This window comes from Vanessa tameamea, chromosome 14 (genome assembly GCF_037043105.1).
Source record: "Vanessa tameamea isolate UH-Manoa-2023 chromosome 14, ilVanTame1 primary haplotype, whole genome shotgun sequence".
In the NCBI taxonomy this organism is placed as follows: Eukaryota; Metazoa; Arthropoda; class Insecta; order Lepidoptera; family Nymphalidae; genus Vanessa; species Vanessa tameamea.
Window position 1 is genome coordinate 10189286 of NC_087322.1, and position 27405 is coordinate 10216690.

General features: G+C 32.8%; 2 protein-coding genes across 2 annotated transcripts in view; both read left to right on the forward strand.

Annotated features, from left to right (window-relative positions):
- Positions 1-1060: 1060 nt before the first annotated feature.
- Positions 1061-22094, forward strand: LOC113398537 (organic cation transporter protein-like). The gene is made up of 6 exons (XM_026637316.2): positions 1061-1447; positions 16914-17121; positions 19734-19989; positions 20062-20712; positions 21617-21798; positions 21900-22094. Exons 1-6 carry the CDS (start codon positions 1293-1295, stop codon positions 22062-22064), a joined length of 1617 nt encoding a protein of 538 aa, XP_026493101.2. The 5' UTR covers positions 1061-1292; the 3' UTR covers positions 22065-22094.
- Positions 22095-26763: 4669 nt separating this feature from the next.
- Positions 26764-27405, forward strand: part of LOC113398538 (organic cation transporter protein-like) — a 32209-nt gene continuing 31567 nt past the window's right edge. The window contains exon 1 of the mRNA XM_026637317.2: positions 26764-27009. The gene's annotated coding sequence lies outside the window, so the exon portion shown is untranslated. The remainder of the gene's footprint in view (positions 27010-27405) is intronic.

Consider the following 27405-nt stretch of genomic DNA (forward strand, 5'->3'; position numbering starts at 1 on the left):
ATGGCGCATTGGGGATGGTTATTATTTCTTACAGCCCCAATGCATATGGATGGTGATGACCACTTACCATCAAGTTGCCCATACGCCTGTCCGCCTATCAGTATTATAAAAAAAAAACTACTTTTTTGGCTGTACTGCCCCTGCTATTTTTTTATAGCAAAGCCAATAGAAATGTTGTTGCTATTTCTTTTAAATTAGGCACCTTTTTTAATATCTGGCGGCAAATATCGACATTGATATTTTCGACTAATACATGTTTGTATTATGACAGAACATTAAATCAGAGTTATTGTTTGTGTATATATTACATGATTTTTTCATTATTTTTTTTTTTTCATTCAATTTAAGTTTTTTTCAACAATATCCATAAATTGTAAAATGTCTGCTAATTAAAAACACTATTATGTCATGTGAGTACTACGCAGGTAGTAATAGATAAAGTGGGGACTGCTTGACAAAAACTGCCCTGATAGTCATTATACATCTTAGGCAACTAAATTGAAAAATTACCGACTAAACTATGTTCCGCAGAAGAACCGAATTAAAAACAATTGTTGCATTACCATAACTCTACCATTTTTTAAATAATGATGAGTTATTTTTAATGACATATAATGAACAGCTTTGTTTATTCCATAAGTAATGTTGTTAAAAATAGAAAAATATAATAATTTTGTTAGAATTTGCTCTAATCTATCATTAAATTAATTACAATAAAGTTTTGTTTTCGTAGTAAACATTTAGTATTTATTATTAATAACGCATTATATTCATATAAACGATAATGAAACGATAATAAAAATATTAATAATATCAATTATTTTTGTTGAATAATTAAAAACATATTATAGTTGTCAATCAACAATTACTATGCCCTATAATATTAACACAATGATTAATATACATTATTAAAAATCAGCTTATAGTAGAACTGTCATTATATGTTTATCTCGCTTACTCTCGTTGAATTTAACAAGCTACTATAATAGTCGTTTCTCTTTCGTACGACATCGTATGATTTTAACGGAACTTTCTTGACTATTTTTGTAACGAAGAACGCATACACGTTTCAACAACAGCTGAGGGATCTCGTTTGAATTAAAAACGAGTTTTTTCTTCCCGCAAAATTAAAATATTACGCTCATAAATGAAAGAGTTCCTTGTTAACAGTGTTGCGCATGCGTGAGTAACGTCAATGTTGAAAAACACGCGTGACGAGTGTAGTGATATTTTTCGATAAATATATTATAAAAATGTTGTTATAAATTGAATGTGACCTTGAAAATACAAAAATGGGCAAGGATTCTGGTTTGGACGCTATTTTGGCGGAGCTAAAACCGTTTGGAAAATATAACATAGTGAATTATGCTTTGCTATTATTCCCTATATATTTGGCGGGAATGTATGGTTCGGTATTTGTGTTTGAAGCTCCGGATATAAATTACAGGTAAGGCTTTAAGAGAATTGATTGCATCCAATAATAATTGAAATTTAAAGGTAGAGTTGTACTCTTTGAGAGTAATAAATCATAAATAATAAAATGTTATTTATTTATAAAAAGATAAATTTAGTCGTTCATTAAATTATCATAATTATATATATATAAAATACAGTAATACATATTATACAAGAAATAATTAATATTAAAAGCTTGATTTTAAGGTTATAAATTTGTTTGCAATGCGCAAGCGTGAACTTTCTCTGCAGCTTTTTTAGATAAGCTGTTATCAAATAAAAATGAACGATTAGGAATGATTTATAAAACAATCTAATGACATAATCGTCTGTTATCATTCAAAGTGACTGATATTACGATTGACATATACATATGTATACAGATATACATATATGATCTGATTTTAATTTTAATTAACTATTATATAATTATACATTAATATTGGCGTAATATTATTATTATTTATTTAAATTACCGGTTTTAGTACTCAATTAATGAATATGTATATTACCAAAAGTTTGTTCATACGTTATTAAAAATATATTGATAAATTATTGTATACTTATACGTAGGATTTAGTAGTATTTTTTTTTTGTTTCCGTTATATATGAAACGTTACTAAACAAGCAACTAAAGAAACATTGCTCGTATCTTCACAGACATCTTGTCGATGACATTGATGTATCTTATCTTTAATTTGAACTTTTTATTTTTTATGTTTTTTATTACCAGATAACATAACGATTTCAGTTATAGGATTTCTTTTTTGTATGTGTCAACATTAGAAGGCGTAGATTCTAGACACGTCTCGAAACGGTTTGGTCATTCAAAATGGTTATTCAAAAATAAATGAATTATTATTTCGAAATTTAATTAGCAGAACTTAATTACGATCTTTATTAATTTAAGAGTAATGTTATTAATTTCCAAAAACCACCACGAATTCGGAAACACATATCGTCTTATTAATTAGTATAATTTAGTTTGCAAAAAATTACATTTCCTATTTTAAAAAAATCGTTAAAATGTTTTTTTTTTTTGGATTAAAAGTAACATAAAAAATTCATACAATTCTTATAATTCTAATTCAACAAATATAGCAATCTCCACGCCACGATACTGATTATGCATGAACTCCGAATTATATGACAGTGCTGTAACGGATGACAACTGACGCTGAGTCGAATGCAAATATATGTAAATAGTTGCATCGGTTGGTGCAAATGTGAGACGTGCCTAATACCCTTAAGAATTGTACACACAGTATACAAAACTCATCTAAGTGAAACCAAACATAAAATCAATCTTTTCAAGTAAAACTTCTTCAGCGAGATGAGATTATTTTTGAAAAATCAAAATATAAATACACTTTTATATATCGTATTTTTACAGGATTATATTGAATATATATGTAGGTAGTTACCACTGGTTCATAATCGGCAAGAAACTCAATAGTTACTCTTTTTCTACGATATTGTAAAACTACCTTTATTTATTTAAAGTTAGAATTCGATTAGAACATATTTGTGTAAAGTTTGAAAGAACGCTTCTGACCTTAAAAAAAATAACATAAATACTGGTTGAATACGTGTTAATACTGAATTTGATAATTATGTTGTCCTCCTGACCAATATCAGCCACGCCAATACTCAAAGGACTTTGTATGTAGGTACGTAAACCCAACTGCACTCTGATATAATCAAACGGGATTGACTTGACATGATTAGAAAAAGATTCAGTTCAAGAGTGTAAGCCCGGAGTAATTACTGGACAGAGAAACTCAAAACCTTCTTATGAGCTGCCTTATTTGTTTGAAGTAATGAAATCAACAATGATACTAAAATAGTATTTTGACTAATGTGAAATTTATAATTTATTTTAATTTAATATACAAATTGCACAGTCGATAACCCAGTACGTATGAGTTCTACTATTATATTAAAAATATTTATAATTTAACTAACGCTTAATTAGTATTAAATATGCAAAAAAAAACATCTTTAAAGAGATGTAGAAAATAGTTGACAAAAGTAAAAGGAGGTTAATTCCTAAAGAGTAGTTACCTGTAATCACTTCAGTTGAAAATTCTTTTTGGTTCATTTTTTTTTTAATAATTTGGATGTTGCAAGCAAAATATTGTAACGAATTAATGGGCAAATACTCAGAACATTTGACAGAATCGAAGAACAGTTATGATGAAGTAATGTTTCTAACTTAAAATTATTTTACTCGTATAAAAAATAATATACGTCAAAAATTACGGCGAGAGACGACCTAATTCTTTTTTTCGTAGATTTTTTTTATATTACGTTTACACCCTTCGCATATAACGAAAAGCTAAAAAAATGTATATTGTACATTTCATTATTATCAATGAAATTAGCACAAATTAAGCAAATCTTTATAATCAAGAATACCATTTAAATTGAATTCTTAATAAAAATACGTTCTGGTTGTTTTAATAAAATATCTTGTATATCATAATCATCATAAATAGATCCAAATATATTAAATTTGTCTTTGACAGCTCTGCCTCCCATGTGAAACATTCAAATTATAACCCACACATAATTGAACAGTCGCGTTGTATGTATGGAACCTTAAAATGTACGTGACTCGATCCTTTGCGTGCAAGATCAACTGAGTACTTCATATGAGAAATTGCCTGCACTTGATGTTACAAAGGAGCTTTGATTGTTGCAATGGCTGGAATATTATTCAACCGTTGGAAAACGAATCTGGAAAATGCTACGTATTCGTCTTAAATATCCTGCCATTTAAAGAGTATTGTCTCAAAGTAGAGGTTTTTTAAGCGAATTGTCACTTCTCGTCAGTGTGGGCCCCGACCTATGCCCCGCCATACATAGACTGCTGGCTAATCCCGGAGGAACGAGGGAGTAAGTTCACCGTCTCTGTGCTAGTGTCGTGGGATCGCTGGCCATCTACGGGGTGCCCGTTTGGTCATACAAACTGTCGGGCTTCCGCCGCTTCAGCATTAAGATCCAAAGTTGGCCAAATTTGGCTATCCGCATAATGCGAGAATATTGCACGAGAAACAACAACAGTCCTAGTGCGCTTTCCGTCTTTAAATATTCTGTCGGATACGGACTCAAGAGTCTATCAGCAGAGTTCTAACGATGTATGGGCATCGTTAGAACGGCAAAAGCGCGTCCCCTCCGAGGAATACTGGAGAACTGTAGCGACATGAGTAACGGGGCTATCCTAACAACGAAACAACTAACGAAAATCACGACTCACCTTCCAACTTACGAAGTTAATGACCGACCATCGGTTGATTTGGTTTTAAAATCGACCTGTTTAAAATCGACGACGGGTCCGGTCTTACATCTGTCAGACTTGTGGTACGGATCAGGACACCGTCCAATCAGGCGGTGAGCTCGCGGTTCCTATTTTCAGACGGCTTTGAAGAGAAAGACAGTCAAGATGACCTCATGCGGCTGTATACATATGTGTTTATCTTCGCCCCCTCCTCGAGCAGAGCACAGCACGGAAAGGCCATGGATGCGTTATATCGAGACGATCCCGTAGCTTCTCCGATGCGTAACGGAGACGCCCATCTCAGTGGCTTTAGAGGGTAGGATTCCCATATAACCCAGTTCCCCCCTCATAGGCCTGGGTACCTTACTGAAGGTTTCCACTGCACCTGCAGGTGGTGAATTAGAATCTGTCACGTTTATCCAGCAATCCGCATTGAATCAGCGAGGCTATGTAAGTTCTAAATATTCTCCTCAAAAGAGAGAGGAGGCCATTGCCCACCCGTGGTACTTCAACAGGCTGTTACTTTACTTTTTTACTATCATATCTGATAAACGTCGTAATGACTAATTATGTAGTAATTTATAATAAGTATTACTTAAAGGGGTTTTTTATTTAATATAAAAAAGTATGTTTTGTCTAGGCTTTTAGATACAAACGATCAACTCCGTGGAATCCAGTCTTATATAAAGTAGCTAAAACATCGTTTGATGTTTCACATATGGCAAGCTCTTTCACGTGTCCTTTAAACTAAGTGCCTCGATCATTTGCTGCCAAGGGTCACAGAACATAAGACGCTACAAAAATAGCATCTAGTTCAGAGAAATTAAATTTAAAAGCAGGTGTTAAAGTTAACCTTCTTCACTCGCGAATCAAAACTGAAGTTGAATATTTGACGTATAAATACTTTCTAAGTGATAAAACGTTTGACTGAAATATCGGACGCAATTAATTTCACATCTACAGTGGAATAGCAGATATTAAATTTTTTCCAGTCTTAGTGAAGTTGCATATATAACCTTTGCTTTAAATTTTTCTTACATAATTAAGACGTATATTATAGAAATAACCTTTCAAAACTTATATTATTAATAAAACTAAAATATATAATAGATATAAATATTTCTTTTTAATCAATGCATCGGCTATGAATTATTAACAATAATCAACTTTTCCGTAACGGTCACTTTTAAATCACCGATTAAGAAACTAAATTATTAAGTACAAGTTTTATGTAGTGGAGTCGTTTTTTTTTTAATTACCACAGACTTGATAACGAAACAAGTATTTTTTTGAAAGAAAAAATCATCTGACGATCTTATAATATTCACAATAATAGTACATGTAATCACACGTAAGAGAGACGAGAACGGTCGCATAGAGGCACGTAACGGTATAAGAGTCATGTATTTTGCCATCACGGTATACGAGTCGGTCTTATCCCCGAGGCGTACCAAGATATGTTCTCATCAAAAATCGATCACTAACAGATGCCATTTTCACCGGAACGCTTGTTCTATGCACTAGATGTCGTTTAAGGAGGAACTCAAACACCACTTAAGACATCGCAAGACACTGTATAAACATTTTAGCAACGTATTCTACGTCTGATGAAAACACAAAGACGTTATGGATGAGCTGTACTTTATATAATATGAAAAATTCCAAACTTGTCACACATTTCTTAAAATATATCATTTTTACATTGTTATATTATAAAGACGTGAGTGTCGAGATCCCTGTGAATGAAATAAGAAGACGTGAATTCAAATCTAGTTATGCGACTTACTAGAAAGATATACTAGAAAGAGCCGAGATGGCCCAGTGGTTATAACGCGTGCATCTTAACCGTTGATTGTGGCTTCCAACCCTGGCAAGCACCACTGAATTTTGATGTGCTTAATTTGTGTTTAAAATTCATCTTGTGCTCTTCGGTGAATGAGATCATCGTGAGGAAACCTGCATGTGTCTAATTTCAACGAAATTCTGCCACATGTGTATCCACCAACCATTGGAGCAGCGTGATGGAATATGCTCCAAACCTTCTCCTCAGAGGGTGAGAAGCCCTTAGCCCAGCCGTGGGAAATTTTCACGTATAAATTAAATGTACATACTCGCATAAAGAGCAGCGAAATTTCAGATCAAAAACTTTTACAATCCGCGTGACATATGAGTGGTTCAGATTATTTTATTGTGTTATAACGGATGAATATGAATGTATATATACTAATACTATTAAGAGGTAAAATTTCTTTGTTTGTACGTAGGTAATAATTTCTGGAAATTATTTCCAGATTCAAGGACCCAAGTATGAATAAATGACTCTGTTAGAAATGTACATTATTCCTGAATGCTATCTATACTAATATTATAAGCGCGAAAGTAACTCTGTCTGTCTGTCTCTTGCTCTTTCACGGCCAAACCACTGAAACGAATTTGATGAAATCGAGTACGAAGCAAGCCTGAATCCCAAGGAAAGACATACGTTTTTAACTAGTACAGTATAAATTATATTTATACAATATCAATTTCTATAACAAATTCCATTCACGCAAAGCCGATGGTCGCAGGTTTTAAATAAAATTACATGAAAAGTAAATAATAACTTATCCGAACTCCTTAATTTTAAATCTTTGCGTTGTAATGTTCACGGCTACGTCGATACTCGTAGCAACGTGACATTTAATTCCTCGTAATTCCTCCTGATTAATGTTTTAACAAGAAATCCTCCAATTAAAAGGGATCAGTCTGTAAACGCACATGCAAGAAAGGGATTTACAATTTAATTTGGTAATATTTTTCGACGAATATACGCGGAAATTCGGCTACAGACACGGCGAGTGTAGTCGGGCGGACAAGTATGTATATTAATAAGTGTGTGGTTACTTTTATCTAGAGACACTCACACTATAACAAATATTAACTATTCCTCGTACTGTCAATACCCGGAAATCCTCATATGGTTTTTTTTCCGAACCGATACGACTTGGGAACCTTCAAGAAAAGAGCGTACTCCTTCCTGAAAAGTTGGCAACGCACCGGCAAGCCTCCCGGTGTTGATGTCCATGGGCGGTGGTAGTCACTTTCCATCAGGTGAGCCTCATGCTCGTTTGCCACCACTAACATAAAAAAAATAATGGTTGACGCAACTAAAATTTTATGTAGGTACATATCTTGTGCCTCGGTAGGTTCAGTAGCGTGTGGGTAGTACCTATTCACACGATCTTGCAATATCTTAGAAATAACTTTGAAATAACTCTAACTTGGTAGGTGAGAAAAACCGATGTTTTATCTGTAAATGGAATGTGTTTGCCATCATTGCTAGATCGTAACCATTCATTCCAATTGTATGTTCTTATTGTTTGTATAAGTAACTATTTTTTTTGTTTGATTATGGCATAGCTCTTGAATGTTGTATATATATATCTTACCTGTTAGCTGTGACGCTTTGTGTGCATATTAAATAAATAGTTAGAATCTCAAGAGCTTCTAAAACAGAAATTATAGTCTTTAGTAATATTTTAAAAGGTTTATTTTTTTATTAGTGCGAAGCACTTAGACATAGGATTAAGAGTTTTGTTTATTATTTGATTATTTACCTATTGGTTTTAAATTTTATCAAGTCTAAATCTTATTATAATGTAAGTTTTTTGTTGTTGTAAGGGCTATTGTAGCAGTAAATTCCTCCTCTATTAGTTTCAACACTGATCCGTTTAGCTGCTTTACTCCACGCATTTTCAGCTGCATCTGACACTATGCCACCGCTCCATTTTTCGGTTGGCCTTCCTTGTCATCTTTTCTTGTATATCCCATTTGTGACAGTTTCGAATAGTTTATCATTGATATTTGGCACAATGTAATTTATTTAATAGTATTATATTTTTTATTTTGCCACCTTCTTTGATTCCTGTCTTTATGAACTGTGATGGTCCAGTGGTTTGAAGACGAGAATCTTAACCGATGATTCTAAGTTCAAACTCGGGGCAAGCACCACTGAATTGATGTGCTTAATTTGTGTTTATAATTCATCGATCAGCATCGTGAGGAAACCTGCACGGATGGTAGCGGATAAGAATCTGCTACGTGTATCCGCTAATCCGATGAGGAATGGTGATGACGATGATTAATGGAGTAAACTCCAAAACTTTACTTCAAAAGGAAAAGGGGGCCGTGAACGTTGCACAGTGCTACTTAAATGTTTTAATTATATGTATATATTCTATATGTCGTTTTTAAAGCCTTTGCATCAGCTGTATCGGGTTGATCAGCAGCTCTCAGATTTAATATAACTAAAGTTACAATCCGAATTCCCTATAAAATATAAATCCTAACGTAATAATTATCTGATATATTCAAAAGTAAATATATACACATAATTCTAATAAATAACAAACATGCAACGTATATAAATATACAATACAATAAATAAATAAACGAAAATAAATCATATTATAATTAGTAAAAATAATAATTAGTACGTACGGATTTTTTAAGTACCTTTAAGTACAATATTTTTTGAATTATGTAGGTATATAATATTCTAAACAATGTTTAATTTCGTTTCTCCCGCAATAGCGTCTAGAGACTTAAACAGAGCCGCGTTAAACCTGAATCTGTCTACATGTCTAGTAGACGGCGCTCAGAGAACTTTAATCCACGCGTTCTAATGATTTACCTTCGTCAGATTGATAAATTGCTTCAAGAAAACCAGTTGTCTTCGTACGGTGAATTTTATACTATTACTTGATACGCTCCGGCTTCGCACGGGTATAAAAGGGTCTTCATAAAACGTAATCAACGTAATACATACATATGTCTCTACAATTCTACGCGACGCGCACCGGTAGACCGGCGCAGGAAGCTGCCCATAAGTATTTTTTCCGAATTTTGCAACAATCAAGACAATTTACACAAAACCATGATGAATTATACCTTAATTTAATCATCGATCAATTAATCACCAATTATACATTAATCATGCACCGTTGATGAAACCTTATGAATATTCGTTCGGTAGTTTTTGAGTTTATTGCGTTCAAAGAGACAGATAGAGACACGACTGGGGGTTCCTTGTTTTATGTAGAGATAGCAACTTACTAATACTAACTGACACAGTAGAAGCATAGATCACAACCGATAATTGTGAGTTCAAGTTTAAAAGAAAATTTAGAGGAAATTCAATGTTTTATGTAAATATAAAACATTGAATTAATTAATTAAATTCTTTCACAGTTTCTTACGACTTTCAATAAAAACTGATTCAATCTATGTAGCAGTCGTATTCTATAATTATGGTCAAAATGCTTTTAACTATTCCTACCAGTTAATGTCACATGAATATTTATTTTTAAACTAAATTTAAATTATAATTCGTAGGAAAACGATCTATCCGCTTGTATTTAGCTGATATTTGCAATTTGTACCGCAAGTACAACATCTGTGTTTATTCAAATGTATTCTAAGATCAATAGAATTACTTTGACGTATTATAATTTTTTACGGCAATATACTTGTTCTCTTTTATTTTATTAAGTTAATACAAAAACGGTGTTTCTATTATAAAGAATATATTATATGGTATTTATATTTTAACTCATCTTGCTCCCACCTTTAAAATAAAAAGTAAGTAGCTTTTTTTCATCACAAATCTCGCTCTAGATTTGTTAAGCGCCGTTGCTCATTTAAGAACCATGAGTTTTTCACACGTGTCTTCTTTGAAGTCAGACGTTCTTGGAAAATAAAAAAAGTTGAAATATGACCACAATATTTCGTATGTTTAGTTTAAATTTAAAAAAAAATATATATCCCGCTGACTTTCTTTCGCCGGTTCTTCTCAATGTGTAATCGCTTCCATATTGAATAAAGATTTTTCACTTTGACTTTGTTGAAATTATTATAGTAAATTAGATTTGCGTATGTGAGATTACTTGATGTTAGAGTTTTGTGCAGGGATAGGAAACACCCATTCATCGTTCATTCTACCGCTAAAGAAAAGGAAAATAAAGTGGTTTTCTATATTGGTAGCGCATCGGCGATATAGAAAATGGTTAATATTTACATTGCTGATTTTTATGAGGTGGTGACCACTTGACATTAGGAGATCCAGGTCCACTTGCCAGCCTATATATGATAAAAAAGTCTTAATTTTAACGAATAACAGTCAACATTATACTATTTATGGAAATTGATGGCGTTCATTGGATGTCAAATTTGTATCTTAAAGAATACTTTTTTTTTACTTTTGAAAGGTCAATCTTCTTACGATACCGTCATCGTTAATGGATATTGAAATTTCATTGGGTTGCAAAAAAAAATCTAATTAAATTTCTTTACTCCCAAACTTTGACATTTGATCGGGGATTTTGTTTTAATTATCGCTATTTTGTTTTGTTCCCTTAGTCATTTTCTTTTTCACTAATTGAGTACATTGTCTCTTCGTCTCAGTGTGAAACTACAAAATTAAATTCTCAAATTTCGTTATATTTTTTCGTCAAACAGTCGAGCTGCTTTATTATTATCTTCATGTCTTTAATCATTTCCCATTTGACAAAACAATCCTCTATACATAGATCTAACAACTAATAAGATCTAAGATCTAATACTATCTCAGAACTATTTTTATAAGATTAGATTAGACCCACAAACGAACTAGATTGTATGACTGACAGTGATTTTATTTATCAATCGTCAAATCATCGACTTGAAAGTCCACCACTGATATAGGTTGTTCCTATTTGGCTTCACCTCGATGGTCCTGTATTAGATGATTCGGATTCTCGTTATTTAATTTAAGTCACCAGTTCGTCTGGATAGGGTTCGGCCCGAAGGTATTTCTAAGATTTATTTTAAATCTGTTCACCGCCGTCATTGTCTATCAAATAATACTTGAAATTATTAAACACAGGAAAAACGTTTAATAAACTTTTATATATTTAGTAACTGTTATTTGATTTTTGTACTAAAAAATCTTTAGAAGAATGATTAACGTGTCTCTTTTATCTTCTCATCGACTTCAATAACTTAATGGAACATGATAAGTTTTTCTGAACCAAACTGATGATTCAATGGAAATTCAATGTTGGAAATGCCACTCCTACACCTAATTCCTTCCTTCCCTTCTTAACATCATCCAGTAAAATAGGGATTATAATATAATTTCATATATAATCCACTTAACAAAGCCAAACAAGGAACTAAGTGAATTTATCTCCGCTTTAAAATTAATGCAATTACTCAGAAAGCAAGTAACCGCGTTTGACGTCGAATAGATTACAGATAACATCACTTACAACTGTTCTAATGTCTACAATCAATCATGGAGCCTCGACTGATATTAATTGTATCAGCTCTCGAACTATGGTTTATCAAAATGAATACACATGGAAAATTAATAATAGCATCACGGAGAGTCTCTTTATAAAAGCACTTCGATATTTTTCTCTCTAAATTTGAAAATTCTGCAAATTATTTTAACGAATGATAGATTTTTCCGAATTGAGGTTTTGAGCTCAACTCGTTCTAATAATTTAGCCGGTTTAGTGTAGCAAAGAATTATTACGAGGGCGCAAATCTTCGTCACGATTTAGTATCCACTGTGCCTTTTATATTTTGAAATATCCTTTTTCATACCATTGTTATAAGCTTACCTAAGTTATAAGACAAAAAAGTGTTTCCACTAAAAAAGGATTTTATTGATCTGTAGGAGTCAAATGTGAGTTAGGAGTTTTAATGTCGATAAATTCTCAGTAGCAGTCCGAAGTCTAGAAACTAGCAACATCGGTAGTATTTCGTGCCTCGGAAAACACGTTAAGCCGGTTTTTTTCCTATTTCCGGTCGAATGATATCGCCGTCCCGTCAGATTTAACAGCGAGGTAAGAGAGAATGCACTTGTGTTCTTTACATTTCGAGTTACTTCATATAATATTCACTTGCAACGTACTAAAGGAGATTAAAAATCAAGACTCTTAATCACTCGCCCTGGATGGCGCACAATTAGACCGGAGATCCTTTGTTCAACTATAATTGCTACTCTCATCTGACTAGACCAACGGAACCTTTTAAATCTTTGTCGGCTTTACTGAAACAAATGCTTGAAATTAATTTCCATAGTAAGATATCAAAGTGAAAGGAATTAAAATTAAAAATAATAACTTCGTTTATTTTAACTAAAAATAAGAATTAATATAATATTTCCAATCCAATTATTAGGTTCAAATTATTTTTAGTTTATTAATATTTATCTTTATTATAATATAATATTAATATATAAATATAGTTGCCAGAGTAGTTTTTTAGGATATCAATCAATTTTATTAATCTTCAAGAAGATTATCAATATTTTTAATTAAGCTTCCGATCCTATCGTGATAAAAAATACCAATCAGTTCCGTTTCACGATGAAAAATAAATGCTTAAAAAATCTAAATCAATTTATGAATTTATATCCCATTTATCAATCACGACCAGAAGCATATAAAATTTAGTATAAATTGAGATCCATATAACGCATCGATCGGACGGTTGATAGCAACCAGTGTTTATTCATTGTGAACCATCGGATTTATACTATAGAAAAGGTACTTTGTTAAAAAAAAATGTTTTCTTTCAATGATTAATTTTATTTTGTACTATTTTTTATATATATATATTTTTGGCAATTGTTCTGGCAATATTATTGATTTATAGTGCCGGATCCCCAATCCCCAATCACTTTCACACTTCAAGTGGGCAATAAGTCTATCTATTGGTTACAATAAACGCTATAATTGTATATCAGCCATGCTGCGACGCTCTTATTGTGTTCTTGTTGTGTCAAGCTGCAGCTACTAAGAGACAACTATCCTCCAATAATAACACCATAATTTTTTATCATATTTTATCCGTTTATTTATATTGTTAGTGATTTCTTTGACGCGTCAATAGCGCAAAGATTTACGGGCCACCTAGCAATGTAAAAAGTCGCATAATCGATCCTGACCGCCTGGGCTATTGTCATCACACTTAACACAAGTGATAAGCTTAAAAGGAGGGGTAAATAGGAATATTAGTAATTCCTCAATTAATTCCGGGCATTGCTACTATTCTATAAAAAAAAAAAGATGATATAATTTTCGGAATAGGAACAAAAAAGCGGAATTCGTCTACATTCCTGAATGTTGTCTGCTTCTATCAGATATAATAAATGAAGATTATAATCAGTCTGGTAAATTACACCAGAGATACAGAACCCCCGAGGACACTCGTCCGTTTATATTTTCATATTAGTTTACAGAGGGAAATATACCGGTAAGTAGTGAATGATGAAAACCGATTTGTTCATATACATATATGATGTTATGATAAGATATACACATTAAGCAGCTTATACAAATAACGATTATTATATTTATATCACATAACCAGTTTAATACTACAATTATTAACGTATTGTTATTTTTATATTCACTATATATAAATAGTTGATTATTACACTAAAGGTATCATTTTCAAGGAGATTTCTGCAACCCAGATACATCTGTATGTATCAGATGATCGTTTAGAACGAAATAACACTAGTGGCGTCTTGCCAAACAATAGTATTTCTAACATAACCAATGAATTTAAAACTCTCACATTGAATTTTATATACAATAAAATTAAACTAAAATATTCACATACTTAAAAGGAATGTATCCGTTTATCATTATTAGATTATCTGAAATCATTCACTTTATCGTACTGTAGTGAGGGTTACTTTAACATATTTCGGAGAACAGTTCCGATTAAAACAATCAAGAGCCGAGATGGCACGTGCATCTTAACCGATGATTGCCTTTCGAAGGTTCAAACGTAGGCAAGCATCGAGTAGTTTGTGCTTATGAATCTCGTGCTTGGCAAAGGAATGTAGGAAGTAAAAGGATCAGCATAAGTTCTTGAATGAAATTTAAAATAATTCCTTAATTAATATACGACTTATAAAGCTAATCTGTAAAAATAAACCAATGGAAACATCGTAGAATATGATCCTAAAATGTCATAAAGTGATATTGCGACATTGACGTTAATGATTACAACAATACATTTTTTTTTATATTACAATAAAGGTATTATTTTTCTATAGGTAAGCATGGGGTCCACCTAATGGTTTATGGTCACCACCGATCATAGACACTGTAAGAAATATTGACCATTTCTTCATCGCTAATGTGACCCCAACTTTAGGAACTAAGATCTTATGTCTCTTAGGCTTGAAGATTCACTGGTTCACACACCCTACAAAACCAGAACACAAGAATAATAAGTATTGCTTTTGTACAATATCCGGTGATTGGGTGCTACGTAAAAGGATACACGTATCTAAATACCCTATCACTGGAAGTCAGCTTGAACATTTTACGAGCGAGATACGAAACGAGTTGTTACAAGAAACCACTACAGGTCGAACCCAACTAGTTATACATTTGTAAAAAATCATATATTCCGCATAAACGTCGTGTACCATAAAAATTTCATCTCGACCCGTAATCCTAATCGGTAGGTCTTTTCCCTGTATAGAATTACGATCGGTCCAGAGATATGTGACGATAGATTTGCATGCAATCCTACCGGACTCGAATTTATTGCAAAGTGGATATACATCTTCAAACGTGATTGCGTTATTGCGACATGTCCCGAAAGTTTTGAGGAAATGTGGTACATCTTTTATTTTATTTCTTGTTACGTTTCGCTTTGATTAGCTTTATCTCTAATTATTTAGTTGTGCAAAATTTGAAAGTTGAGTGATCAACCACAGTATACAACCACAAGAAACATAACACCTTAGTTCTCAAAGTTGATGGCTCATTGTTGTTTAATTGCTGTTAATATCTGTAGGCAGTTGTCTTATCAGCTCCTATCATTAGGCAACCTATTCGCTAGTCCACCTGTCTATATGGCATAAGAATGTTATATATTGTTTCTGTAAAAAATCGCTTTAAATGGAATGTTTGCAATCGAAGAGAAGAACTCTTAGACCGCCAACATTTCAAAGCACACACCAATTCTAAAGAAGTTGTGAAAATTTTAAGTTAATATGATTATTATTTACTATGAAAATTCTCGGATTAATAAGTGATGCGGTCCATATGTGTTAACGCCGAAGCATTTCAAAACAATAAAAATTTAAAAAATAGTTCGCTATGACGCGAGTATTCTCCAATTAGAACCGACCAACCGCCCGCCGCTCCCCGCACATTCCCCTTTGACTTCAGCCGGCATTACTTTAGGTTAATAATTTTGGAATGAATGAATCGGAACGGCAAAATTTTGACCTATTTTGGCCCTAAGTTATTGGCCCGCTAGTATTTATCTAAGAATATCGTTATAGGATGTTGTAAATTAATGAAATAAAACAAATAAAAACAAATTTCCTGTGGCTAAGTTAATAAATGTATCGGAATGATTTATTGTTTGGTCTTAGAACGCTATATTAGGGGTATAGTTTAAAGCGGTGACGTCACAGGCATATTGTACATATACTCTCAATCCAAATTCTCATGTATTAACGTTTTATTGATATTGACAGTACAATACAAAGCTCTAAGCGAAATAACCAATCAAACTATCGGATTTATGAACTTAAAATAATTGGACTAAAGACAGCATGATATGCCTAAAATTTCCCTAAAATTCCCGATTTCCGAAAATAGCATTTCAATTGTTTGAAATTGGAAATCGGATGAAATGTAAACGGCCTGAAAATGTCACACTGTTGATATAATTGTGGCAGAATATGATGATTTTGTACAGGAAAAGTTTTTACATCGATTTGATTCCACAATCTTCCAACAAATAAGCAGTTTGACTTTATATATTATATACTAAAAAATGTCTAACTAGCTATCGCCACTTCATCGAATTAAACATTTCATCAAATACTAAGATACAGTAAAGGCGAAATGGTAATAAGCACTTATTTTAACTTTAACACTAAACAATAATTCTTCTTTGAGCTTTGTAACGTATGAGTATCAGTGCAATTAAAGGTACGGGGCACATAACATTTTATAGGTATTATGATTTATATTTAGTAACGTTTTGGAAAGGAGAGGACCACTTCCCACTACTGGATATCATATTTATTAATCTACTTCTCGACTTCTAAGCTCCAACTACCTGCTTCTTCATCAAATCATCAAATTCACTTTCTAAATTATATTTTTAGGTGTAACATCCCGCAGTGTGAAGGCCTTAATGACAGCGACTGGTTAGAATACGCAATACCACAAGAAAAGAATGGACTTTCGAAATGTGAGATGTATCAAGAGGCAACAAACAGCAGTAATACTTGCAAGATCGATGACTTCAACAGATCTGTTGTCGTGAAGTGCCATGAATATGTTTACAGCGAAGAATATTCAGTGGTCAAAGACGTGAGTAATGTACAATCTATACAAATAGAAGAAAAATAGGTGTAAACAATGAGTTTGCTTAGCTATGCTATACTCGTATTATGCAATACAAATAGTTCATATCAACAAATTGTAATATATCTTTATTTATAATACAACGTTATTTCACTTAACTAAATATTTATACCTACTTTAATTTTACTGTCAAAGCTCCGATAATAACTTCGCCTACATTCATAACGTCATTTGCTAGCGAAAATATAAAGAGTGTCATGGATTATTCAGGACCACGACCAGTTATATCGCTTCATCTCGGTGTTGTTTATTTATTTTTACTTATCTTGTAGTTTAAATAAGCTATTATATATTTAAATATAAAACGATAAAAATTGCTTTCTATACCGCGACTTAATTTAGCACTTGGGCACTCCAGACAATAATTAAATATATTTTATAAAATTCTAGCTAACTAAACTTAGTCCAATTTAATCCCAAAAGTACACAAGCTACGTTAAGTCCACGTTAACCGCTGAAAAGTAGGCATTTTTCCTATTTCCACATTTTAAGAACATTTCTCGAACTGCCACAGAAGTATCAGAATACTCTAGGCGTCGATATTTCGAACGTCGTCAACGACTTCGCGGTCAATTGGAAGATAAAGCCAAATTGGCGTCCAAAAACCTAAGTGTGCTAAGCAAGGCAAGACGTAGGAGCGTACTTCACGTTGGCTCATTACCTAAAATTATACAAGTATTCGGCCCCACATGGAGTTCTGTAGTTCTGGAGATCAGTTCTGCTCTCATATTTGGGCATGAGCTCCCCAGTACCAGCTTATTACATTTGATCGCTTTTAACATAGGCTGGCTCGAATTGTTGACGAAAGAGCCTTTTCCGACCTGCTCTATATCTTCTTCAGAATTTTTCAAGGGACATTTTCCAAGATTTGATTAGAATAAACCAGAACAATTTTACGTTTGGACATCACGAATTTTAAATTCTATCTACACCACTTCGATGTTGGGAAATCCATAACAGTGCAATTCTTAAGGCTCTTTCTGCGTCTCACAATCTCTTTGTGTAACTAGCATTGTGCAACTAGTTTTTCCGAGTCAATACAACTCAGGAACCTTCAAGAAATAAACCTACATCTCTAAAGTCATATATTGACTTGAATCTCTTACTTGAACATGGCACAGGCAACAACTCTCCACCGAGGCTTGAGCGAAGTACCGCACGGGTGCTACGGTGATCGCTACGAATTTGTTATTTCGACACGCACTCGCTGCCTCTCCGATCCGTAGTGGGTAGAAATCCCACATAAGTCGGTTTCCCAACCATAGGAGCTTAAGGTTTCCACTGCGTGAAAAAAAAAGATCAGCGATGCGCCGTGCTTTTTAAAAACAATATGCATGTGAAAAAGCACTTTCGATTGAGCCTACTACATATAAAATAACTATTAAATATAGATAACGAAACAATACGTTTCTTTATTATTGACAATTTATTTAGTTACACTGAGATAGGTACGTTGACAATATTCAAGTTAAGTATTGATAACATTATCGGTCAGTTCATTTGAGGTAATACGCTTTGAATATTAGATACGAACTCTATTTTATGTAATTTAAACAGGTCAAATTATAACAGTAATCACCTTCAAACTGGAACATATCACTTAAGTCAAATAATACTTCTTTAATTGACAATTTATTCAGAAGTCTAAAACGCTATCGTAAGGCATAGATACGTGGGCATTCGTGTCTTATTCTATATCATATTTTGTCCCATTTGCTTTTTAGTCCTTGGACCTTAGATTAGTAGTGCGAAAGGCTTCATTAAAAGTATAATACCTAGCCTCCACTGGTGAAAGGAGGGCTGGTTCGTATTTGGCCCAGAGGATCGGAATTGCGATTCAACGGGGAAGTGCTGCTAGTATTCTCGCCAATATTCCATGCGGTCATGATTTATACAGTAACTATTTTTAATTCATATTAGTATATATCTTAACTACAGGCAAAAGGGACATAACATCTTAGTTCCCAAGGTTGGTGACGTATCGGCGGTGTGAAGAATGGTAAATGTTTCTTATAGCGTCATTGTCTATGGGCGGTAGTGACCACTGAACATCAGGCGGCCTATTTGCTCGTCCGCTCACCTACGAGTATATCATAAAAAATACTTAATGTCAATAATTCTTACATAAATAAAGATTTATCTAGTATTAAAATAAACACTTATATACATTAACTAATATATGGTACTATAATTGTTACCAAGTGAAGGTAGTGGGTTATCTATTTAGGCAGCTATCGTAAAACAGTTGCTCGCAGTGACAATATCACACAAACATGCATCAAATAATAATTCAGCGTATGATACATCATACGCGTGCCGACTAAATGTTAGACACGCGTGGCGAAGGCGTGGCGATAACACTGCTCGTTATCTGACACCCAGAATTGGGTTAATTTGACGACAGCGTTTAATGATTTCGCAAAAAATCTTAAATACTTTTATGACACTTATTTTCATTTATGGAATTTGACGTAATTTTTTTCATTAGGTATTTTTTTAATTCTTATTCTATCACTATACTAACTCAACTTTCGATTCAACATAAGCTTTCTTTCCAGTTCAACCTTGGCTGTCAAAATTGGAAAAGAACCCTAATAGGGACAGTTCACAATGCCGGCCTATTTGTATCACTGCCTCTAACAGGAATTATATCAGACAAGTATGGTAGAAAACTTGCCTTGTCTATAGCTTCTCTCATGAATGGTTTATTTGGATTTATAAGATCATTCTCAACTGGCTATGTAATGATGCTTGTATTCGAATTCCTAGAAGCTGGCTTAGGTGCTGGAGCATACAGCACTGCATTTGTAATTGGTAAGTTGAAAAATTGGGGTATAGAAAATTGGAAGATTCGTAAGATTTACATAATAAGACTTTTTTTTTCAGCTATGGAATTAGTTGGACCGAAAGGCCGAGTATTTGGTAATACTTTAATAAACGGTGTTTACGTCATGGGTTTAATGTCCCTAGCCTCTTTCTCCTGGTGGTTACAAAGCTGGAGATTTCTCTTAAGACTTATCTATATTCCTGCAATTTTTGTCGTCTCGTATTATTGGATTCTAAATGAAAGTATTCGATGGCTGCTCAGTAAAGGACGTTATCAAGAAGCCGCCGCAATTATTCAGAAAGCAGCGAAAATTAATAAAGTAAAATTATCAGAAGAAGTTTTATCCCCATTGTATGAACTGGAGAAGTTAAATGTACCAGAAAATAAAGAAAACCGAGCGAATGACGTTAGTGTAGAAAAGGAACCCTCGAATTTTATGAAAGTGATCAAATCTAGTATAATTAGAAAAAGAGTAGCTATTTGTTCGTTTTTATGGATAACGTGTACTTTTGTGTATTATGGACTATCTATAAACTCAGTCTCTTTAGCTGGTAACAAGTATGTGAACTTTATGCTAGTGGCGTTTGTGGAAATTCCAGCGAATATTGTGTGTTTGTTAGTGCTAGATCGATTTGGAAGAAAAAGAGTGCTAATCATTACATACGTTTTGAGTGCGTGTTTGTGTATAAGCTTATCATTTCTGCCCAAAGGTAAGTTTCATTATTTATGTAAATATTTATTTATATAATTTGCACATGTTTTTCTAATACCGATTAAAGTATTAACTTTCTATTATTTTGCCATAAGTCAGGATATTAGTATCGACATATTTAGAGAGAGATATTCTGACGCCCTAAATCCTTTTCAAAATATACTTTCATAGATAACAAAATCGTATTATCGTCTGACAAAGATACGAATATCTCTCCCGATCTCATCCAAGCACGATTTGACGCGAACAAAAGCCGACTTGATAATCCTCAAAACAGTTTACGCTAAATTGACGACGCCTCAAGTTTGGACGCCGGAATTTTGCGGTGTTTCTGTTTATTTAGTGATCGATGTTTGCTCAACAGCCTGAATTAATGGAATATTCAAGTTAAGCCGATTTCGGCATCCGGCGCCCATTGAAATGTGTCTTTTCCGTACATTTATAGATAAAATGTAATGACTTTTCCGTCGGAAGTACTTGTTTGACAAACATTGCATGAATAAATGAATGAAGGTGGAAACGTTTCGATGTAGGTCTGATATTACAATTTTAATGGCGATAAAATATAAGATTGCTAGAGGCGGGCACGAGTTTTACTGTGTTTTGAGTGAGCTTATACGAAATAAGACTTTATATGATAGGATTTCATTCAAGGCTTTTTTCGTGTTCTGTTGTGATATTGTAATAAAATTTGTCGTAACACGAAGGATCAAGTTAATAAGATATCGATTTATTTAAATCTCTTACGTTTTATCTTTTCTGAAATATAACCTCTTTGGTGAATAAAACAAATGTAATAATATATAAGTGTTTGAATGTGTTAATTTTTTTTTAAATTGATTAATATTTAATCAATGTATTATGCGAAAACAATAATACATTGTTTTTTACTTGTGTCACAGATCAAAAATGGTTATCTCTCGTATTGTACCTCTCGGGAAAATTCTCCATCACCGTTGCCTACAGTTCTGTGTACATCTACGTGTCTGAAGTTTTCCCTACCAACGTTAGACAGTCGCTGCTGGCAGTTTGCTCATCTTTAGGAAGAGTTGGATCAACTTTAGCTCCACTTACGCCTTTACTCGTGAGTTTATTGACGGCTGAACGCGTGGATCTTCTATGAAAGTCCTGGTCCTATATTGGATTGGATTTTTTAAACCTTAATATGATTATTTTCATCCGCAGACATTGTACTACGACAATTTGCCGGCGATTTTCTTCGGGAGTCTCGCTCTAGTCGCAAGTGTGCTCGTTTTTTCTCTCCCCGAAACGATCAACGTTCCTCTCCCAGACACCGTAGAAGAGGCTGAGAGATTATCTAAAAAGAAAAACAGGACCGGATCAATTTAATTTATTAATTCGAATAATAAAGTCTGAAAAGTACCGATAATTATTGATACTACTTCTTGAACAACATCACAGAACTAATTGTCTTACTCTGTTATAAGTATAAGTTATAATTCATTGAAGACAAGTAATATTTTTATATATAACATTTTTTTGATATATAACATTTTTGATGTCCTTAAGTGCCATAAATTTTCTTCGATATCAATGCAAATCTTAATTTATTATTAATATGTAATTCTCAACACGCTTCCGTGACTATGGATATAGAAATATTTTAGTATTAAGATTTAATAGGTACCAATCAATACCTAAACAATGTGCAAATAAGTGATAAGGTTATTGCAGTTAAGCTATTGTTGATAAATACAAAATTGTTTTATATAATATAAGAAAGATTATACAAATAGCTCTGTTTAAATAAGGACTACGTACAAACTAATTTTAAGAAAAACGAATTGTAAGTCTGACTATATTTTTTTCATGCTCAACTTTATTTATAATTTTAACAACACGTGCCATTGACGAATAGAATGACAAACACAGAATGTTATCAAAAGATAACTCACTACATACAAATTAATTTAAAATATGGAATAAAAATATTAATGACGTAACTTTAATTCGTAATATAAATAAAGAAAAATGCAACCGTTTGTGTGTGATTTTGATGTATTTGTTTCCTGCGTTCGATTTAATTTGATATAAGTCGATACCGCTGTAGCCAAAGAAACAAGGTTCACAGAATGTAAAGAGAAAATGCTTTGAACTTTGAAATATAACTTATTAACATTTTCCTCATAGAGATAAATTCCTCTGCCAAGTGAGAATTATAAAGTCTGTATCAAAATTATAAAACTACTAACATATAAAAACTAAATGGTGATGTTTTTTTATTGTGAAGCAATTAATAATCTTCACACTGGTATACTGTATTGTTACTGGGAGCTTTATGAAGTAATTTGGTATATTTCAGCAACACGAAATAAAGATTTTTTATACTCTGATGTTTTGTTATTATTAACGACCATCATTTTCAATTAAATCAAACAAAAAACGATTTTAAAACGCCTGTTCAATTATTATAGCAACAGTAAATTTATCGTATTGCATACATAATATATTAGGCGCTTATAGAGTATTTTATAATCAAAAAAAATAATAGCAACAGCTATCGGTTCTTGTTATCGAGTGTTGGAAAATATTTTCCCAAATATATTATTTAATAGCAATAATAAGCGATAATAGCAAATAAATAATATTTAAATGCAACAGCATTGATATACGAACTCGAGGTAGACCATAAGCTCCAACGTTCGTAACGTTTGCCTTAAAAATAGAGAAATCGTATATATGACCAGCAGTGGGTAATATATGTTAAATATTAAAAACTAAATAGACTTTTAGTGATACTTTAGAATCACCAATTAGGATCACATTCAATTGATCTGTATATCAGCCTCATAAATTTTTAAACCTTTAGTTTTTAAAACATGAACTTTACGTAAATTCATGTTTTTTCCCCAAATTAATTATTACAAATTATTGTTAACTAAATTGTTTAATCATGCGACAGTTTTATTACTTTAATGCTAAAAAACATTGATAAAGTCTTTTCATTCGGAAGTCATAAATATAATTGATATCGTTCTTGAAATCTACGGCTACGGCTAATAGCGATTTGATTATATTATATCGCTTAATTTTGTTAGAAAATATGGCACAAAATATTACGGTACGTTTCACAAAGTATTGTTATTTTGACATTTCTTTCTTTCCAACACAATGACAATAAACACTAACGTCAAGTCACAGAAAACACATAAAATTACGTTTAGTTTAACAACAATTAGAAAAATACCTTAAAAAAACGGTGTTTTTTTTTTCAACTCAATTTATGAAAGATAGATTTATGTGACCAAGATCTTAAATAAAAAATTTACATAGTTGATATCTCTGTAAATATATTTAATGTCCAAATATCACTCAAATTTTGTGTTGAATAAATACATAAAAGTGTAGCAATAAACACCAGCAAATATTATTATGCATATATATGTATGGAATTCAGATAAAAAAAATTAAATTCAAGATAACTATACGGGTCAAACTTATAAGGCAATATACGCTCACTTCATACATTTTGTATACCGGGTCACGGTCTCGCACGATATTACAGCGTGATCTGATACATTTAAAATTACGAGATATCCAAGTGAATCGTTATAATAGCGGCAAACATCTGCCATGGTAGGTCTTAACAGCTATTGCCCCAGCGGCTATTCTCAACATTGACTATTGTCAATAGCCGTGTATTAACACTGGATATATTACTGCTCAAAAGTGCGTGAAATCTCTTTCTCCCATATTCCCTCTGTTCCATAGTCTGATGAGAAATCAATCCAATACGATAAAGATTTCAGTGTTCTTTCATTGTGTAATGTAGGTGGAAATGGTCTACCTGATGGTTATCAAGTAGTTACCACTGCCCATGGGCATGGGTACCTTAAATAATATTAATTATTCATCATGTCACTAACATGCCAACAACCGGGGGCAGCAAGATTCCCGTACACTTCTAGTTACACTGGTTGATACACCCTAAAACCAAAACAGAATAATAAGTATTCATGTTTAACGATGGTATATCTGATGAGTGGGTGTAACCTACCTAGACTGTCCTGCACAATGCCCTACCAAGAGAAAATGTCGGTATATGCTTCTCACTTCAACTTTTAAGGGATTGCATACTTCCAATTTCTTGACTTCGGGCTGTTACTGAATATTTGACGGAATACCATATCTCTTATTGCCACGATAACTATGGTAACTGATATGTCTAGACTGGATATTCCTGTAAGCTAACAAAGTATTCATGTTTGGAGGTTGAATCGATGAGTTTGTGCCACTTACCTTGGCAGGGAGCACAAACTTACACAGACCCTTACAACTAGAGAACTAATAATCGTTATCTTTATTTTTACAACTATCTTTTTTGAAAGTTTTAACAGCCTGTAAAGGTCCTACTTTTCTACAATGAGGAGGATGCTTTCGACTTATTCCACCCCGTTCCGGTAGTGATTGGTGGTAATGTGCTTCATATTTTTGTATGTATATACTGCCGTTTTCCTATTCCACATTACGTCATAGAAACAAATCCATACCATTTGGATGCTAGGTCATTTTCCATCTCTCGCTGTTTCGATTCTGTTCCGTCACGTATATACCTGCAAACTATGGCACCCACATCGACTAACTGTGTTTCCCCGGCATTCTAATCAAAGGGTTGGCGGGGATATACTTACTGGCATAGCATTTCCTATGATTCTGCAATTTGAACTCACAACCTCCCCCTCCCCCAGAAAGAAAACCATAGAAAATGGGCGTATGAAATAAAAGATTATCGGTGACGACTGGAACGAAATAGGAAAAATATTTAATTGATTGATAATAATTATAGTTAGTTATATTCTAATCGTTTTACTGAAATTTGTCATTTGCAATTTGGTTTCAAATTTATGATAAATTTTGATGAAAATTAACGTTCTATATTTGTAATAATATTATGAAATAAATGTCTACAAAATCATTCAAATATATCATACATTTCGTACCGAATTTCAATAACAATTTAACATTAAGTATAACGTACATCATAAAACCACTACAATATTTGACATATATGTTTTACTTTGCACAAAGCCCTATCACCAGTGGATTATTTGCACAATAGTCACATGGGAAATATTAATTTCACGGTTCACAGCGCATTGACAATGTTAGTTTGACGATATATCTATAAAATGACACCCCATTAACTGTATGCTGTACATCTGGAAACTGGACGCACATCCATCACGCATTGTTTGATGAATGGCTTGTAATGGTTAGGTCATCTGCGATCTGTTTTAAAAAATATGTACCAAATGATTAATTTTGAAACGCTTGATTTCGGTAAATCATCGATATTTTTTCTATTATCCCAAGAAATATAATGATTTTGATATTCAAAATTATGTAATATTCTCGTAACTAATTATGAAACTTATATCTAATATAGATTTATTTATTACTTTATTAATAGATTCTAACGCGTATTTTTTCTCCTATTGTCAAGCAATATGCCTTGGAATGTTTTTAAATGTTTTTTACATGATAAAGGAAGCGCGCATTTAGCGTACGAGATATCCGAAAAGATACCAAGCGCACGATACATTTATACATATTTCGTATGGTGAACATAATACTAATAGTATTAATTGAATGTATCCCGGCTCATTATATACGAGTACTTTAACAAACTTTATCAAATGTAGAAAATATATGTATTCATGTAGAAATAATACATATTCCATAACAAGACGATTAAATAATAAATTGATAAGTTTAATAAATAAAATCGTTATTGCAATATGACCATCTGTAAGTTCAAAATAATCACCAGGTAGAGACTGACTTGAATGCATGTGGTTGCACTTCATTAAGAGAATATTTATAAAGTTTGATTGAGTCAAACGATTGAAAACGTTGTTGTTATAATATCCATTGCTTCAAAACTTAGTGCTGTTAAAAGATAATTACGAAACAAAACGGTAATGAATTCGAATTAAGCGATACTATTGACTTGTCGATTTAAACGGCGTAAGCGCGTGGCGCGATGACGTTTCTTGGTAGAGTTCGACCAACAGAGCGTCGTTTCGGTCGCTACTCGCTCTAACCAATGAGTAAGCCGTAACCATCGGTCGGTGCCACACGCTAGCATGCTGGCCGGCTGACTGTGATATTTAAATACGTTTTTAAAATTCGAATCAATTTTACAAATAATATTATTTCAGAACTCTTTCCATAGCCTAAGTGTACTTAAAACACATGTTTCTTTTTGAGGTTAAGCATAAACATTCCTGTGTGTGTGTGAATTAGGACGTGATATTCTCGAACAATTTTATATGTGAGTACAATTTTTTTTTATTTTAAAGTTTTTTTTTCATTCGTTAGGGTCGCGGTATCATTGCGATTAGTGTGTACTTATTTAATAAAAAAAGTTACAATTGACCGCAACGAAAGTACAGAGCATGCGCATTAATGAGATTGCACACACGTCAACGGTATCGTGCACTTTGCTATAAAATTAACAGAACCTTTTTACTTATTTGTAAAACAATTTAATATAATAATGTAGAACATTCCATATACACGTTTCACTGTTTACATCGTTATAATATTTAATTTTTAGGAAATTAGCGGTGAAAATCGTACACTGCTAAGTAAATTTTAACTTTTAAAATTCGAACCGGTGTTAAATTTAGCCTAGAAGCTCGTTAACAGTTACGCAACTTTTAACTGT

Excerpts from the sequence above, each read along its gene's own strand:
- LOC113398537 (XM_026637316.2), top strand. The coding sequence starts at position 1,293 with ATGGGCAAGGATTCTGGTTTGGACGCTATTTTGGCGGAGCTAAAACCG. Across the intron at positions 19,990-20,061 it reads CAGCACTGCATTTGTAATTG|CTATGGAATTAGTTGGACCG; the intron begins GTAAGTTGAAAA and ends TTTTTTTTTCAG. Across the intron at positions 21,799-21,899 it reads CTCCACTTACGCCTTTACTC|ACATTGTACTACGACAATTT; the intron begins GTGAGTTTATTG and ends TTTCATCCGCAG.